The sequence below is a fragment of the Plasmodium gonderi genome, assembly GCF_002157705.1.
Source record: "Plasmodium gonderi DNA, contig: Chr06, whole genome shotgun sequence".
NCBI classification, from domain to species: Eukaryota; Apicomplexa; class Aconoidasida; order Haemosporida; family Plasmodiidae; genus Plasmodium; species Plasmodium gonderi.
Window position 1 is genome coordinate 824,496 of NW_021628931.1, and position 16,905 is coordinate 841,400.

General features: G+C 30.2%; 4 protein-coding genes across 4 annotated transcripts; 1 reads left to right on the forward strand and 3 right to left on the reverse strand.

Moving 5' to 3' along the window:
* Nucleotides 1–2,331: 2,331 nt before the first annotated feature.
* On the forward strand, nt 2,332–3,387 carry PGO_061620 (protein phosphatase inhibitor 3; the record flags this gene model as incomplete). The annotated part of the gene is made up of 4 exons (XM_028686805.1): nt 2,332–2,518; nt 2,922–2,996; nt 3,123–3,168; nt 3,363–3,387. The coding sequence occupies 4 exons, from the start codon at nt 2,332–2,334 to the stop codon at nt 3,385–3,387; spliced, it is 333 nt and encodes a 110-aa protein (XP_028542606.1).
* Nucleotides 3,388–4,282: 895 nt separating this feature from the next.
* On the reverse strand, nt 4,283–6,169 carry PGO_061630 (hypothetical protein, conserved; the record flags this gene model as incomplete). Its single annotated transcript, XM_028686806.1, has 3 exons — nt 4,283–5,211; nt 5,408–5,671; nt 6,031–6,169. The coding sequence occupies 3 exons, from the start codon at nt 6,167–6,169 to the stop codon at nt 4,283–4,285; spliced, it is 1,332 nt and encodes a 443-aa protein (XP_028542607.1).
* A 531-nt stretch (nt 6,170–6,700) lies between these two features.
* Nucleotides 6,701–9,900, reverse strand: PGO_061640 (hypothetical protein, conserved; the record flags this gene model as incomplete). Its single annotated transcript, XM_028686807.1, has 5 exons — nt 6,701–6,943; nt 7,394–8,430; nt 8,750–8,942; nt 9,163–9,437; nt 9,831–9,900. The coding sequence occupies 5 exons, from the start codon at nt 9,898–9,900 to the stop codon at nt 6,701–6,703; spliced, it is 1,818 nt and encodes a 605-aa protein (XP_028542608.1).
* A 678-nt stretch (nt 9,901–10,578) lies between these two features.
* PGO_061650 (ribosome maturation factor RimM) lies at nt 10,579–13,062 on the reverse strand (the record flags this gene model as incomplete). Its single annotated transcript, XM_028686808.1, has 2 exons — nt 10,579–10,711; nt 11,111–13,062. The coding sequence occupies 2 exons, from the start codon at nt 13,060–13,062 to the stop codon at nt 10,579–10,581; spliced, it is 2,085 nt and encodes a 694-aa protein (XP_028542609.1).
* Nucleotides 13,063–16,905: the final 3,843 nt, after the last annotated feature.

The window sequence follows — 16,905 nt, forward strand, 5'->3', positions numbered from 1 at the left end:
TGAGATGGGCTCTTGCCTGTGTAAGCGCATATACTCTTTTTTTTTTTTTTTTTTTTTTTTTTTGCACGCACTCATAGACGAATATATATTGTGTGTATGCTATGCCAGGAAATTGAGATGAAGGGAGTATACCATTATCTCAGTTATAGCATGAAAACATATTTGTTATCACTACGAACAAATCAATCACATTAAAAAATTGCGAAACAGCAAGTAATATGATATGGATTCATTTGTGGCACTATTTTTTCAGTTTTTTAGTTGAAAAAAGAAACATTTCCCCCAATTTTGCTACCCCATTTGATAAGTATATTTTTTTTTATGAACAAGTCAGGCTATATGCGTTTACAAGTTTGGATGGTGGTATTAAATCCTTGAAAAAAGAGCCCCCCATCCAACTCACCTTAAAAAGGAAGAAAAAAAAACACACACATACAAATCATTAGATATATATATATATATATATAGCTGAAAGTATAAGTGAATGCATGTATAAAAAGCTAGAAGTTTAATTGTGTTCCAACATATAAACATTTCATTTGCTGTAATAAATTTATATTTCCATTAAACAAAAGATATAATAACATGTTTTAACACTTTTTTTTTATTTATTTATTTTGATTAGTATTCCTAGTTTCAAAAACCTTCGTAATATCTTATTAACCATGCCATTGTTCTGTATACATTTTTTTTTTTTTTTTTTTTTTTCACACCTCTCTATTTATTTTATTACGTTTTTTGTATTATATTATGTTATTTTATTTTACTTTTTTTTGTTATATTATATACACACTCTGCACATGTAAGCATATATGCGTCATATCGCACCCCTCCCCTGCGCATGTTTTGCAGATTTAGGTTAGTAAATGTAATGATGTACATATATAAATATTTTTCACTGAAGTAGCACATGTGCTAACACCTTTATTGTGCTTGTTTGACCAAAGCGCCCACAAGTTCACTTTATGTGCGCTTACGTTGGTATACTACATTATGACATATCACATAACTTTGATGAGCTCATTCTGTTTTACCCATTCATGGAGAATTCAGCCAACTTTTAGTATATTTTTCCAACCTTTTGTTAATTGTGAATTTATACAAAAACTGAAAGTTAATTTAAGAATCGTTCAGCAAGTTTCTTTCTTACAAACACAATTTCTCTGCATTGTAGTTGTACTATCATAGGAGGTATGTATATATATATGTTTACATACAACCTTATATATGTAAGTATGTAAATGTAATACTCCTAAGAGAAAAATAACCAATAGGGTGTGTATAGCTGTAGGTTTTTTTTTTTTTTTTTTTTTTTTTTTTTATATATGCAATAAAGGTGAAAAATGGCTAATTGATACTTTGGTGAAAAGGCAAAAAAATAAAAGTTTATTTTTGTTAGCAGATTCGTCGATTTTGGGGAAAATTGCAGGAAGACTTTATTAGAAGAAATGTTCGCATATATACAAATTAATGGATAAGCTTTTTTGTTTTTTTTTTTTTTTGCCTTTTTGTTTTTTTGTTTTTTTGCCTTTTTGTTGTTTTGTTTTTTTGTTTTTTTGTTGTTTTGTTTTTTTGCCTTTTTGTTTTTTTGCCTTTTTGTTTTTTTGTTTTTTTGCTTTTTTGCAGTATTGCCTTTTTTTTCTTTCGTCTTTTAATGGGAACAAAAACAGCTTGAGTTAAAATCAAATTTCCGTTTCCCTAATGTGATGATTTCGAACAAACTGTCAAGGAATAAAATATATTTATATCCCGGTTTTACAAAATTGTAATAAGAGGATATTAATTCTCAATTTTTTTTTTTTTTTTTTTTTTTTAACTTTCCATGTAAATTGGAAGAAAGAAAAATTGGCATGCCGTAAAAACATATGTATAAGCAATATTATATACATATATGCATCAATCATTATGTATGTTTTCTATTTGTTAATATGAAAAATTATGTGTAGTATAATTTAGCAACTGGGATATAACTTTTGAAGAGTACCAGCTTTTTTTGCTAGACTGAATTTTTTTTTTTTTTTTGGGTCTACTTATTTTTCCCTTGGCTTTCAAGCAGAGGAGGAAGTTTTTTTCAATAAGACGATTAAAATTCCTTTTGGAAATATTCTCTATCAGTTTATGTTTACATTTTTTTGAATACAATTTTAACCTTTTCTTTTTAGAATCCATTTTGATAATATATATCAATAATTGTCTACTCAAGCATATTGTGTGCGTATATATATTTACATATATGTATATATATATATACTTATGCTTATGTGTATGTACATTCCTGTGAATACACAGATCGCGCACATATGCATTTAGGTACATATATAAATTTTGATAATGTCGCACATGCACTCATCCTCAAGCACAACCACCACCACATATGTTCAAGAAACAAACAGGAGGAACGAACAAAATGGAAACCAAAGCACAATTGTGCGAATTTTAAAACTCACGCCGCAGAAAATGGTTAGGTGGGATGAAAGCACAGTTGACAATGAGAACGCACAGAAGAAATCGTCCAAGGGTAAGGATTAAAGAGGGAGAGTGCGAGATAGAGAAAAATATGGAAAAATGAGGCAACAAAAAATAAGAAAAAATCAAGCAAAAATTAGGCAAAAATAAGGAAGGAAAAAAAAAAAAAAAAAAAAAAAAAAAAAAAAAAAAAAAAAAAAAAAAAAAAAAAAAAAAAAAAAAAAAAAAAAAAAAAAAAAAAAAAAAAAAAAAAAAAAAAAAAACAAAGGAGAGACGACAAAAGAGAGACAAAAAAAAAAAAAAGAGGAAAAAATCCAAAAAGAAATTTTGAAAAAAAAGACAAGACCAAATTGCATAACAACATGACCTTGTATACAAAAACTCCAATTTTACCAGCAAATTTCTTATGAGAAACATCACCTCATTATTCGTCCCATTTCATCTTTGTAATGTAGTGTGTTGCATATACCACAAGCCCAAGAAATTTGGGGAGAGCTCGGAGTCAGACTCAGATTCGTCGGAAAACGAGGGTAAGTAAATTCGTTGTGAGATAAGAGAAAATTGCATAATGGTGGAATGCCAAAGTGATTGAATTAGAACAATTACAACTCTTCACGTGAAAGCACACACCAATCTCTTATATTCATACCCCCAAGGAGACTGTAGGCCATGTTCCAAAAAAGATGAACGAACGAAAGAAAAGTAACAATATTTTCATGTTCCATGCGAACACAGTCATATTCCAAGTGCTGTTTTATGTGGCGCGTTCACAAATCGGTTCTATATATATATATTAACTATGTTTTACAAATCAGAATGAATTTGTGTGCTATATATATTTTGTCCATGCTTGTTGTTTATACAATTTTTTTTATCCTTTCACTTTTTTATAGTAGAAAAGAAGAAAAAGAAATTAAGTAGATCAGGAGTAGAAGATGATGGGATGACAACAGAAAAGGGTGTACACAAATTATAGTACATTTGCCAAACATTGAACACATTTTGTTGGTCTTATTATTATTTCAAAATAATGGAGGCATAATTTTAATTTTTTGAAAATTCTCATTTTATATAATACTGAAAAAGTAAAAAAATAAAATAAAAACACTCAGTTTCCATTATTTGATAAATTGTAGGGGGATTGCTCTTTTTTTTTTTTATTGACATATAAATTTGCTTCCCAATTTTTTTTTTTTTTAATTGTAAGCATTTATACTTTTCTTAACGCTTTTTTTTTTTTTTTTTTTTTTTTTATCATTATACAATAACTAAGTGAATTAAAAAATCACTATTTATTTTATTCTTCCTCCTCTTCCTCCAATTTCCCATCTCTATGGGGATACCTTAACTATATTCGTATAAACAAATACATGAATGGATGCATATGATGCAAAAAGGGGTGATGATGGGCACAAGCAGTTTCTCATTTCAGAACCCCCGTGAGATGATTTATTTAATTTTCTTATGCATTACCCAAGTTAATTTTTGTTTTGTCCTTTACGTGCATCCACCACACACAGCATCTCTCTGTCCTTTAAAAATAAACTTTTTCTTAATTTGAAAATAGAAAATAAAATCGTTTTGCTTTTTTTTTTTATATATTCAAAAGTTGTAACATTTGAAGGTATATTTTTACCCCCTTTATTTATTATTTAGCAAAATTGAGAATTTGTTTTTAAAAAGTGGAATAATACCAAAAAAAAAAAAAAAATATATATATATATATATAAATGTGCAGATAGAGAATATATTCCCCTTTCATTATATATTGATTTGGTAAGGCATGCGAAACATAAAACTAATTGGGAATACAGTTTTAGGCATCCCATTTGAAATGATCAGCAATGGTTAAGTAGAGTGTCTTATTGTTGGTATTATCCTCCAAACTAAGATCATTATTCTTCTGCTTATTGCTGTTATATTTCATAGTAAATACAGCATTTTTTTCTTCCTTCGTCTTTTTCTGATTCTCTGCAGATTCATATCCATACTCATAAAACATCTGAATCCAAATACGATGAGTAATATGATGTCCACAGTTAACCAAATATTCCGTTTTTTTAAAAGTGCATTTTCCAGAATATTTATGAAGAATATGTAACATGCATTTAAGATACTCCAACAAGAGTAGGGTTAGGAATTCACGAGATTTTCTAAAATAGCATATATGCCACATTAACTCATCATCATTAACTGATAGTCTTTTATAATATTCTTCAACAAAATCGATAACAGAAATATGTTCAGTTTTCAAATATCTATCCTTTGCTTTTATTTCTTTTGAAAGATCACATGTATGTGGTAAAGGATTTTGATGCGTGCACGAAGTTATAAAATTTTCATTAAAATAATCTAAACTGATGTGTACATTTGAATCCATAGAATCATTTGTAATTACACAAAAACTTTTATTTTTTTCAAATGCATTGAAAACTTTTTCATAACCCATTCTATCAATGGGTTTAAGTGTACCAGTTTTGCAAAAAAAGTAATTCACAACATTTCTCCAGTAGTGAATATTAGCCTTTATTTCATCATCCTTAAAAGATAATGTATGCAAAATCTTTCGCAAATATAAGCTTACTACTTCGTTGTCAATTTTTGAACACTCCTTAAGTTTCATTAAAGATTTAATATCTACAAAATTGAGAAGATAACTTATTATGTTGTGTTTTACGAACATGTTCTTTTCATTTCTCTGGAAGAGATTCTTGTGCAGTGCACAATTTTCCTGAGGCGGATTGTCTGAAAGTTAGAATAGCGAAAAGGGATTTTTCAGAGGTGTTAATGAGGGTTACACAATCCAGCTTTTATATCATGCCATACATCATATATATGCAGGAATTCTACATGAAAACGGATGCAAAGGATATGCAGGTGAACGGGTAGAGAGATACGTTTTATTGTTTTCATGTGATGCTGTCAAGTATGATCATATTACTTATAACTTCCTTTAAGTACAAATCTATTTTCTCATCAATGCGCTTAGGAAATTTCTTCTTAATAATCTCTCTAATGGTCTTTAAAGCGTTTTCCTGTTCCTCCTTCTCATCATCTTGAAACTTGCGATTAATCCCAAGATACTTTTTCTTAGGGGCAGTGATACTCTCGTTGCCCTTGTCACGCTTGCACTTTAACACTAAATTGATGTACTTTGATTTGGACCCTATAAGGGCGTATATCTTTTTGTAAAAACTTCCGTCTTCTGGAATTTACCATCGTGGTTGTACAGAGGGAGAAGAAACATGAAAGGGGGATTATAAAACGGGATAAAAAGGAACATAAAACTTGAATAGCTCTAAATAAACTGTGAATGACCCAAAATCGAACGTGAAAATGCAATGGGAGTTTTTTTTTTTTTTTTTTTTTTTTTTTTTTTTTTTTTTTTTTTTTATGCTGGATCACTTCTGACGCGTATATCACGTGGTGTGGAAGAAAAGGAGTATGATAGAGTAGCTCCATACGTGTACGTCTATATCTCCTTTGGAATAAGTTTATAACATAGCTGTTCATGAAATTTAGAAGTACACATTTTGCACTCTCTCCTTATTTTAATACACATACTGTTCACCACATTGGACTCGATATCAGTTTCCTCATCGTCGTCGCAGTCATCACTCTCCGTGCCATTCATGTTATTCCATTTCCTTAACCGAGATTTGTCGTATATATTTGGCTTGAATGAGAAATTAATTTTGCTCATTTTTTGTTGTACAAGCACGTATTGAAGGGGAACATAAAAAAAAAAAAAAAAAAAAAAAAAAGGATCCAATGTTTATACCCGAGCAATATTCCCTTATATCAAAACACTTGGAACTTATCTTAATAGTATAGTTCTATCGAGAGAGAAACTTTTATTTTGTGCATTTTTGCCATATCGAACACTGTCTTCCCACATATCCTTGGTGCTTGAAAATTTGATAGAAAATTCTGAAAAAGGCCACTTTTGACAAATTGCAACGAATAAAAATAAATAAAAACATTACGTAGCATGTGTATTAAGGGGGACAATTGTCTCCCTTCACATGGCTGACTAAGTCTTAGGTGCCAAAGACACAGAAGATGAAAAAAATATACTCGATAAAGGTGAAGTAAAATGAAATGTGCAAAGTGTATGAACACCTTTTTCACACACACAGTGACATGCACGCACAAACAATCTGGCAAACATGCAGGAATGCGAACTAACAGATACTCACGCACCTTGATGCCTTTAAGAAGAAAAAAAAAAAATTTACAAGTCAAGAGTAACTATATTTGGCTCAATTGATTTCATCTTGCCAGGGAAAAGAGAAATTTTCTTTTTAGGCACGCTATGTTTCAAGCCAATTTTCTTTTTATGCAAGTAATAGCAAATAAATATGCTTATCAAAATTGGGATAAATATACACATGTATAAAGTGTACAATCCTCGGTACCCCAACAAGCACATATCACATTCGTCGCTATGCTCAAATTTCCCAAATTTTATAATTGCCTAAAGGGGGGGGGGAGAAGGGGACAAAAGAAAAAAAAAGGCCAAAAAATGAAGTAAAATTGGCTGTAATAAAAAAAAAAAATAATAATAAATAAAATAAAATAAAAAGATGCAACGTGTGTGACATATTTGAAGGGGCATTGATCCGTATGCCCTTTCGCAAAGCCCATCGTCATATTGTCGAATATAAGAAGAAAAACTTCCGCTAAGGCAGAAGTGTTATAATGAGCAGATTCTTCTGGGTCTCAATACGCTCATGTAGCACAGCGTCCCAGATTTTTCCTTTTTTTCTCATTTATTTTTGCTCTCGGAATTGCTCGCTTGTTTATTTACTTATTTTTACATGCACCCTTTTGCGTACACTCTTTTGCACACACTCTTTCATATTTTCCCTTTCATATTTTCCCTTTCACATATGCTTCTTTTATTTTTCCCCCTCTTTTTGCTTACGTCTCGCTCAAAGAGGAGCACAACCTCGTAAAGCTGCTGAGTCACGTTCAAAATGCGCTCGGCTATTTTCTCAGAACTTATTTGGTTTTTACTGTCCTGTGCCTTTTCTATCGATAGATAAAGGAGCTTCTTGTGTGGTTTTAAAAATGACAGAATTTTGAACAATATGTATGTGCTAAGTCCCCTCGAAAAGAATCCCTGAAAAATTGGAGGCTGAGATTCTTTGGTGTAGATGCAAGAACCCATAATTTTAATTCTGTGTTTATCTAACTCCCGACTAACCAAAAAGATTTCCTCTGGAAAAACGAAATAGTAAATCTGTTCAAGAAATTCTTTTACGTTTGTGTCATTCTTGACAAGTAGAATAAGACTTAATGTTATATCTTGATCTGAAGATAGAAACTGTTTGGACACATCGGCATTTTGTGAGTGTAGGGGCTCAAATTTTACACTAGAAAATGTAGAAGAGGAAGAATAAGACAAATGTACTTCGTGCATAATGGCATTATATATAAAATTCGAATCATAATAGTAAACCCGTTTTCTATAACTATCTATATTGTACTGTTTTAAGATTCGTATAAGTATTATTCCTTCATTAATTTGTAAGTCATTCTTATATTCATTTTCAACCAAAGAATAAAATATATTCTCCATATTATAATTTCTGGATTTCATGGTGCCATTTTTTGTTCTTATATACACAGGCATTATTTCTATATAATGAAAATAATCAAATTGGTTGATAACTTGGTAAAATAAAAATTTTTTTAAAAAAATAAAAAAATTAGAAAGCAACATCTTTCCATACTTATTTTTTAAATGAATTTCATCGTACAATTCAAGAATATTATCTTCATTTATAGAAATCGAATCAAATTGGTCTTTCACTTTGAGGAAAATATTTATCTCCTTTTTATACATATTCGAAATTTTTACGTTATGCTCATTTATTTGCAGCATGTAAAAGTTAAACAAATTTAATGTCTTCCGTAGCGACTCCTTTACTTCCTCTGTGTATAATTTCGCTGTTATGTCTGTGAACGAGCAGAGAAGAATTAGGAAAGGGGAAAATCGTGCCTCTCAGCAGGTGTAAATGTGGAGTAAAGCTGAGATACTACACCCCTCACACACAAAAAAAACAAAATGGGAGTAACAAATGGGAGTAGCAAGTGGGAGTAACAAATGAGAGTAGCAAAAAAATGAATAATCGCCTGCATCTGTGGTATGCTCATCTAAGTTCGTTGTAGATCTACTGAGTCGACAAAATATGAACAAGTGTATGAATCCCTTGCTAAAAAAAAAAAAAAAAAAAAAAAAAAAAGAAGAGCTACGGTTCACTCCGTGGCAGAATACCCGTTTCTTCCAATAAAAAAGGGACAAGGGTCAAATGTAAACTAGTCTTCTCAACAAAAAAAATATGACTGGAGCATATGTTCATCTCTAGGTTTGATACACGGCTGAAGGAAGGATCAGATAGTATGAGCTCGTTGTACATTTCTTGAAACCCCATTCCATTATTCCTCATATTTGCCTCTATTTCACCAATCTATTGGGATAAAAGGATGATAATAGGTGATGGGAAAATGGATATGAATTAATAGCGATATCCAAATGGAAAAACCATCATCTCCCTTCCTATGCTAATAGAGTGTTAAACATGGATACAAACACTTGTGTCTAATGTACGAATGAGAAACTCAATTAATTGTGGATAGATGTAACAAAAGACAAAATGTGTGTTCTCATGTGTGTGGAAAAAATATTACTGAAAATAATAACGATTCGGAAAGTTTGAGCTCAAAGAACAACCACAAATTCCTATCATTTTTTCTACGCATCAGTTGTATAAAATTATGCTTCACGAGAAATATCGCTTTCTTATATGTTTCATCTTCATATGCCTCAAAAATTTCTTGTGTTAATGTGCACCTTAAGGCGTTGTACAAATAAAATAATGCCAAGTTCGAAAATCCTTTCAATTCATCCAACACATTATTTTTCCGCATGCTCTGTTTGATCCTCTCCATGGAAAGGAGATTCTCTGCAGAGAGTTAAAAAAAATAGAACAAAATAGAGCAAAATAGAACAAAATAGAGCAAAATAGAACAAAATAGAACAAAATAGAACAAAACAGAACAAAATAAAACAAAATAGAACAAATTAATAATGATGAAGTACACAATATAAAAAAGTTGTGAAGATAAATAGTGCACAGTTTTATTTTGTGATGTAAAGCAACTAATCAATTCTATGTTAAATTCATTTGTTCTTTCTTCAAGTATTCTAAGATAAGCCACTCCGTTGTGTACTCAAAAATAGGAGCAGTATCATTTTTAATTAACGCTTTTTAGAAAAATAGGGAAAGAAAAGAAAGAAAAAAAAAAAAAAAAGCGATTAAACATTTGGGTATATTTTTTTTTTCCATCTCACAAACCATTGCATATCGGCTTTGTAAAAAAAAAGAAAATCAAAATTGAGACATACGTCAAGTAGTATCCCTTCATGTTACTGTATGTGTGATTTTTGTGTTATGCTCAGCCAAGGGAAATGTTGTCACCCTCGTTGGAATGTACAGATGTATATATAGAAGCATGCGTAGACGTATATATAGAAGAATGTATAGGCGTAGATAAAGAAGAATGCGTAGACACAATATTCCAGAAGTATGTATAAGAAGAGACACACAAAAAAAAATAGATGAACGTAAACACATGTGCATAGGAAAAGAGTGATCGCGAAAAATGGAAGTTTTGGGACTAAGACAAGTGGCACAAGCACTAGGATACTTCGGAACGGGGAAAAAGTAAAATATTGTAAAAAAAATATAAAAAATAAGTAAAATGAAATGTAATGTAATGATATAATGTTATGTAGAAATCAAACCACGTGAAAAAAATAGATATATATATATATATATATATATATATATATATATATATAACACAACGCAATAAAATAATTGCCTAGAGCTGCTCACGTATTGGAATAGTGTTCATGCCATAAAAATATGAAAAAATGAAAAAAAAAAAAAAAAAGAGACTTTTGCATATAATAACCAAGGAGGCGTGAGTGCCAATTTTTATTTTTTTTTTTTTTTTTTTCTACATGGATAGATAAGCACGTAGGTTTGTAGTACGGTGTTAAAATTCATCTTCGCGAAAAAGGAACACACAATTTCCGTCTTATTCTGTACTTTCATCCTTGGTCTTTTTTTGGTCATCCAATAAAAAAACGGTTGATATGTCTAGGTATATTTGCTTAAGTTCATAATTAACAGATCTTATGGTTTTTTCCTTAACAATTGGGATGAAGAAGCTGATTTGGGGGGGAGGGAAAGTAAGGATAAATGAGGCAAAACAGAGATAAATCCGGCCAATTTGGGGTAAATGAGGCCAAATGGGGGTAAATGATGCCAAAAAGGGATATATGATGCCAAAAAGGGATATATGATGCCAAAAAGGGATAAATGCAGATATGTAAAAATAAATACAGACGCTCATAAATAAATGGGGAAAAACAGATCTATAAAACAAGGGTGCAAAGCATGAAAAATTGAAAAAAAAAAAGAAAAAAGAAAAGAACATTACACATATATTATAAATAAAACAAAATGTGGAATGACGGTTGCATAACGGTCTATTGTCCACTATAATTGGACTTATACTTTAACATACAAAAATATAAATCATAAATACGAATGTTTTTTAATCTTACTAATCTATTTGCTTCAACTTGGATGCTGTATTTTTATCCACTTCATACAGTTTCTTTTTGTGGAGACTCTCCTGTGATGCGTTAAAAAGTAACTCATCATCCGTACGGAAATGGGAATTTTCGTGTTCACTTGCCTCCTGAACGTTAGCATACACGTCGTCGCAAAAGTCACACTTGTATATTTTTTTGTATGAACAACCCTCAAAATTGTCAATTGAATCGTAGTAGTTTTTGTCACCTTTCACACGTTCCTCATCATGTTCCAATTTGCCCATCTCGGTGCCCCTCTCATTGCTATCCCCTCCGTGAAAGGAAAAATTTTTTCGGTTGATGAGGACCCTTATTGGGTTGAATTGTTGGGAGGGAGATGTCTCCTCACCTGGGTTGCACATGGCATTCATTTGGGAAGCAGATATGATACGGAAGACTTTTTGAAGAGAAATGTTTTTATTTATCTCAATTTGAATCAAATCATCAGCAATGTTTTGAACTGATTTCTTACATATATAATCGTGTTTGGATACAAAGGTATGTACTTTCCCAATAGAAGTATTACTCAAATCGTTAAAAATGTAAATATGAAAGTTTAATAAATCAGTTGATATGTACTGATTTTCCGTTATTCCTGGAAATTTTTTTTTATCATCACAAATTAGACATGATTTTAATTTCAATGCATCTGTTCTGGAATTAATTCCTTCAATTTTTAAATAAAGAAAACCTACTTTTAGTGATTCTTTCACATCTACTATTTTAATTGGTAAAGGATATGGATATGTGTTCATAAATAAATATCGATATGCGTTATTTTTAAATCGAATATCATTAAATGTTGTGAAACTTATTACTTTTAACCATCCATGTAATCCATGTACACCTACAATTTCACCTATTACAGTAAATTCATTCATAAACGATATTTTATTATTATATGCTACAGCACTTGAATTTTCTTGGTTTTCCCTTCCTTCCTCCCTAGAAACACTTACATCTGATTCGCAATTGTTTTTCTTACTTAACCTTGTACTGGTGCCAAATTTATCCTTTTCTAACACTAAATCGAGGTTGTTCGATCGGGTTCTATCAGCATAGTAATTTTTAATGAACAAATTTGGAAGGTTCTTACTTTCATTTTCTACACTTTTTTTTGTAATATCTGTTAAAATATCATTTTCTGATTCTATGTACTGGATAGTGGAGTGCTGATCCTCTGAAACATTTTTCTGCAGAAAATTATCGTTTTTCCCCCATGTGTTCAATAAATTTTCGCTTGTTCGTCTTTTTATATACCCAGCTTTGGAATATTTACTCCTTTTGTAATATTTTGTATCTGTCAAGAATTCCCTGGTATATTCTTCATTTCTCTGTTGATCAGCTGATTTAGTACATTCCCTTATTTCATTGGAGATGACTGATTTGTTTTCATCCGAAGGATTCTCATGATTTAAATTATTATTTTCATTTTGTGGGTTCAATGAGAACGTTTCAACACAACGAGATGTGTATATCCTTCGTCCGATACGACTTGTGGCAACGTCATTCCTAATCTTTCTTTTATTAGCATCCACCAGAACTGTATGCAACACATCTTCACTTTGAGTCATTGTACCCTTCTGTTCTACACATTTGAATATGAAGAAAAATTTTCCAACCTCCCTATTTTTGTAATTGTATTTATTATTGTAATAAATATTCTGAAAGGAATCTTTTCTTTTTTTATGTCTTGTTGTAACATTTTTGTAAAATTGCAATGCTTCTTTTTTTGATTTATCTGTCACGCAACTCCTAGTACCATTTTGACAACTATGGAGAGTGACGTATGTATATCCTTTTCTCGTAGCTTTCCTTCCTATACTCATGCTCCATATGGTAAGAAATAAACTGTTAAATATCCCTGTCAGAATCAGAAACGGTATTATTACCCTTTTCAGTATTGTAAAGCATCTTTTCATTTATATATTTTTCTTGCGAATCAGCGTAAAACGGAATTTCATTTGTGTTGGCCTTTCTCGAAAAATTCCACAGAAAAGAAAATATATATATATATATATATATATATATATGATAATAAAATAAACTGCAATCTTATGTGGTGAAAAAAATCTTACATGCCAGTACATAAAAAAAAAAAAAAAAAAGTGAAAAAAAATACCCAAGTATGGGTAATAAGTTGGGTCCCTACTTAGTAAAACAAATTGCGTTACATGAGAGATAATGATGAATCCACTAATTTCTGCTTACTTAGTCGTATGTCTCCCCATACAACAAGTGCAGCATTGTGCTAATCGAGGAACTTTCATACTAAAACAAGGCACATCAGAACACAACAAAATGGAGCAAAACACAACAGCGGACTTACAATGTATTGTGGGATGACTCGTATTCACCCTAATTGTATGAACGATAAAGATGAGAAGCCTTTTTCCTCCTTACATGTAAAATGTGAATTATTTTATTTATTTTTTTTTTTTTTTTTTTTATGTATTGGCATGTAAGAATTTTTTCATTTCAAAAGCTTTAATATTATTATTTATTTTTTTTTTTTTTTTTTTGCAAAAGAATACAATATGGAGAACAAACCGAGATGTCTTAGAACTTTGAAATAGGATTTTTCGATTGACAAAAAATGTGCGCCTTTATCCAATGTATGCGTGTGTGAACGTGTGTATGTGTATATATGTAGATACGAACATGGAACGATTAATCCGAGGAGGCATGAAGAAACCCTCACGTCCGTCCCCCATCATACAGCAGAAATATTAAAAAATATACACATATGTATATGCATATATATGTATATAACACCTAGCCACTCATAGGGGAATAGTACAAAAAATATACGCCATCAATTCTTCCACTTGCCCATGTCTTGCCTTGAGACCTATACACATTTTATGCGTAACCAAACGTTACGTATAAGAAGAGTTAGTTATTTTTTTTTAAAACTGCCTATGTATGGAAACACACAAAAAATGAACAATACAATATTATAATGTAAATTCGTATAGTATTTATGCGTAGCACTCTTTATTTTATATTGACTCTAGTGCAGTAACATATCATGTGAGGACATATAAAGAGAATATTCCAGAATGGGTTTTTAGGGGGAAGCGGTACTTGAGCCGAAATTAATATAAACAGAATAGGTTTAAGCGGTTGCTTTTTTATACATAAATAAGTATAGATACATTTATATATATGTAATAATACATGAACTTTGCCAATTCATAAATACAGAACTTGCGCGATTAAAACAAAGGGTTTCACAACAAAGAAGGATTCACCTTTACCCTTAGTCATTCTCTAATTTTGTGTCGTTTTGCTAACACTGATATGTTATTAACCGAATTTGATGTAATTGTACATTTCTTCTATATAAAGAACATTTGTTGCTATCCCTATTTTTTATTCTTTTTTTTTTTTTTTTTTTTTTTAAATAATTTTTAAAGTTGTAGCTCAACGGGATTTGCACATCTTGAATAGGAAAAAAGAAAACAGAAATAATTTACAGAAGGGGGAAAAAATAAGAGTACACCAACTTGAAGAGGCAAAAACTAGTTATTCTTCCATATGATTTTGTTTCCTTCCCCACAGGTACATAGCTTGGGTGGATTAGTTATATATTTTATTTTTGCGTTAACATGTTTTGCTTATAAACAGGTGTAGTTTTCTATACCTTTTTTCAAGTGTGACTTCTTGTGCATACGGAAAAAGAAAAAATGTGTGTATACAAAATATAAATGTTTACAAATACTATTGGAGGGATATATTATTGTGTTTACCCTATGCAGAAAAATATAAAGCATTTTTACACTATTGCATTTTTTATATTTTCGCAATTTTATTTGGTCGCATTCATTTTAACAATTTAGCTTTCCATTTAAATTTATGTTCAATTTTGTGCTTAAAAATTTAAGCGCACTTTTATATTTCACAAGATTTTATTTTCTCGCTTTTTTTTTTTTTTTTTTTTTTTTTTTTTTTTACGTTTTTTTTACTTTTGATTTCTATAACCTTCTAATATTTCGTTTTTGTGATTTTTGCAATTTTGCAATTTTTGCAATTTTTGCGATTTTTGTGTGCCCTTAAAGTTTTTTCCCTTTTCCCAAATGAAAAATTTACCCACTCTTTACCTCCTCCCTCTGTTGAATCGTTATAATTATGTTTTCCCATTGCATCCTATATATATTTTCTTTTTCTTTTTTTTTGCCAGCTTATATTTTTTTTCCATTTGTAAATTTGTATAACACTCTTTAAATGATTATTAATGGATAAACATTTAAGTTAATTAAACAAAGTTTATTTGTATAAGTATCATAGGAACATGTGGAATTTTTATAATAAAAGGAGGGGGAGGGGAAAAAAAAAAAAAATAAAATAATAAAAAAAGTAAATGCAATTTTTGTGAATCCCTGTTTTATGTATATATATATATATATATATATATTTTTTTTTTTTTTTAATTTTACTTTTTTACATTTTGTTTTCTTTTTTTTTTTTTTTTTCCAATTGATTAATTTATGTAGACTCTCAATTATTATATTTATTCGAATATCTTTCCTCTTATCTTTACCCTTTTTCGTTAATCTTTTTTTTTTTTTTTTTTTTCGCCCACTTTTCTTTATCTTTTTCATTAGCATTTTCCTCCTCATTTTATTTTATTTGCTTTTTTTTGTCATTTTTTTTGACCAAGTTCGAGCCTAGTTAATTAATTCAAGCTCCCTTTCCCTCCCACCTTCGACCCTTCCTTTTTAGCATGTATATGTTTATTATAATAAGCTTGTATGCATAGGCATACGATCGCATGCATTCATGTACGAATGATCACGTGTTTGTTCGTGTCAGCATACGCACTTATGAATGTATGGATATGCATTTATCGTATATGCAATACGGGCATATATATTACGTACGTATTTTTATAGAAATATTTATGTACATATATATATGCATATATATATATATATATATATATATGTAAATACATATGTAAATACATATGTAAATATATATGTATGCGCGACGGAGTTCTCTTTTATTTCTATTTTTTTTTTAAATTTAATGCATTATTTAATTTAAATGCCTATTTATCTGTACCACTTCCATTTTGCCGCGCTGCTAACTTTGCCGTGTTGCTACGTATTTATACCTTATTAGTTTGCCCCTTTATTTTACCTTTTTTTTTTTTTTTTTTTTGGTGGGGGAACCAATTTTTGAATTGCCCCCCTTTGAGTTAATTAATTAAAGAGTGTACCAGCAAGCACTTGTAGGTAGTAGTTTATAGTCACATGAATGTGCGTATACCAAAAAGGTTATGCATATCCCTGGGCATATGTTTATGTACAATATATATATATGGTGAACCCCACAAATCCATATATTTAGGGAAGAGAAAATATGTGTATATACATATATTCTTGTATTATATATACACACTATTTTACTATTTTACTATTTTACTTTTTTATTTGTTTTTATTATTATTTTTTTTTTTTTTTTTTCCCCCCTCTTTTTAATTTGAACGTTATGTATCTAAAACTATAACGTCTTACGCTCCCCCATCCCCGATCGAATATTTGTACACATGTGTATGCTACCCCCTGTGTATAAATATATAGACTTGCATATATGCACATACATATAGAAACCATATGTGTGCATTCTTGTATATACTCCCTATTTGTGCGTAGCTGTGCGCACTTCTTTTATTTTACTATTTTACTATTTTCTTTATTCTTTTTTTTTTTTTTTTTTTTTGCGCCGCTGTGTGTGTGCAATCAACATTTTTCGTAAAA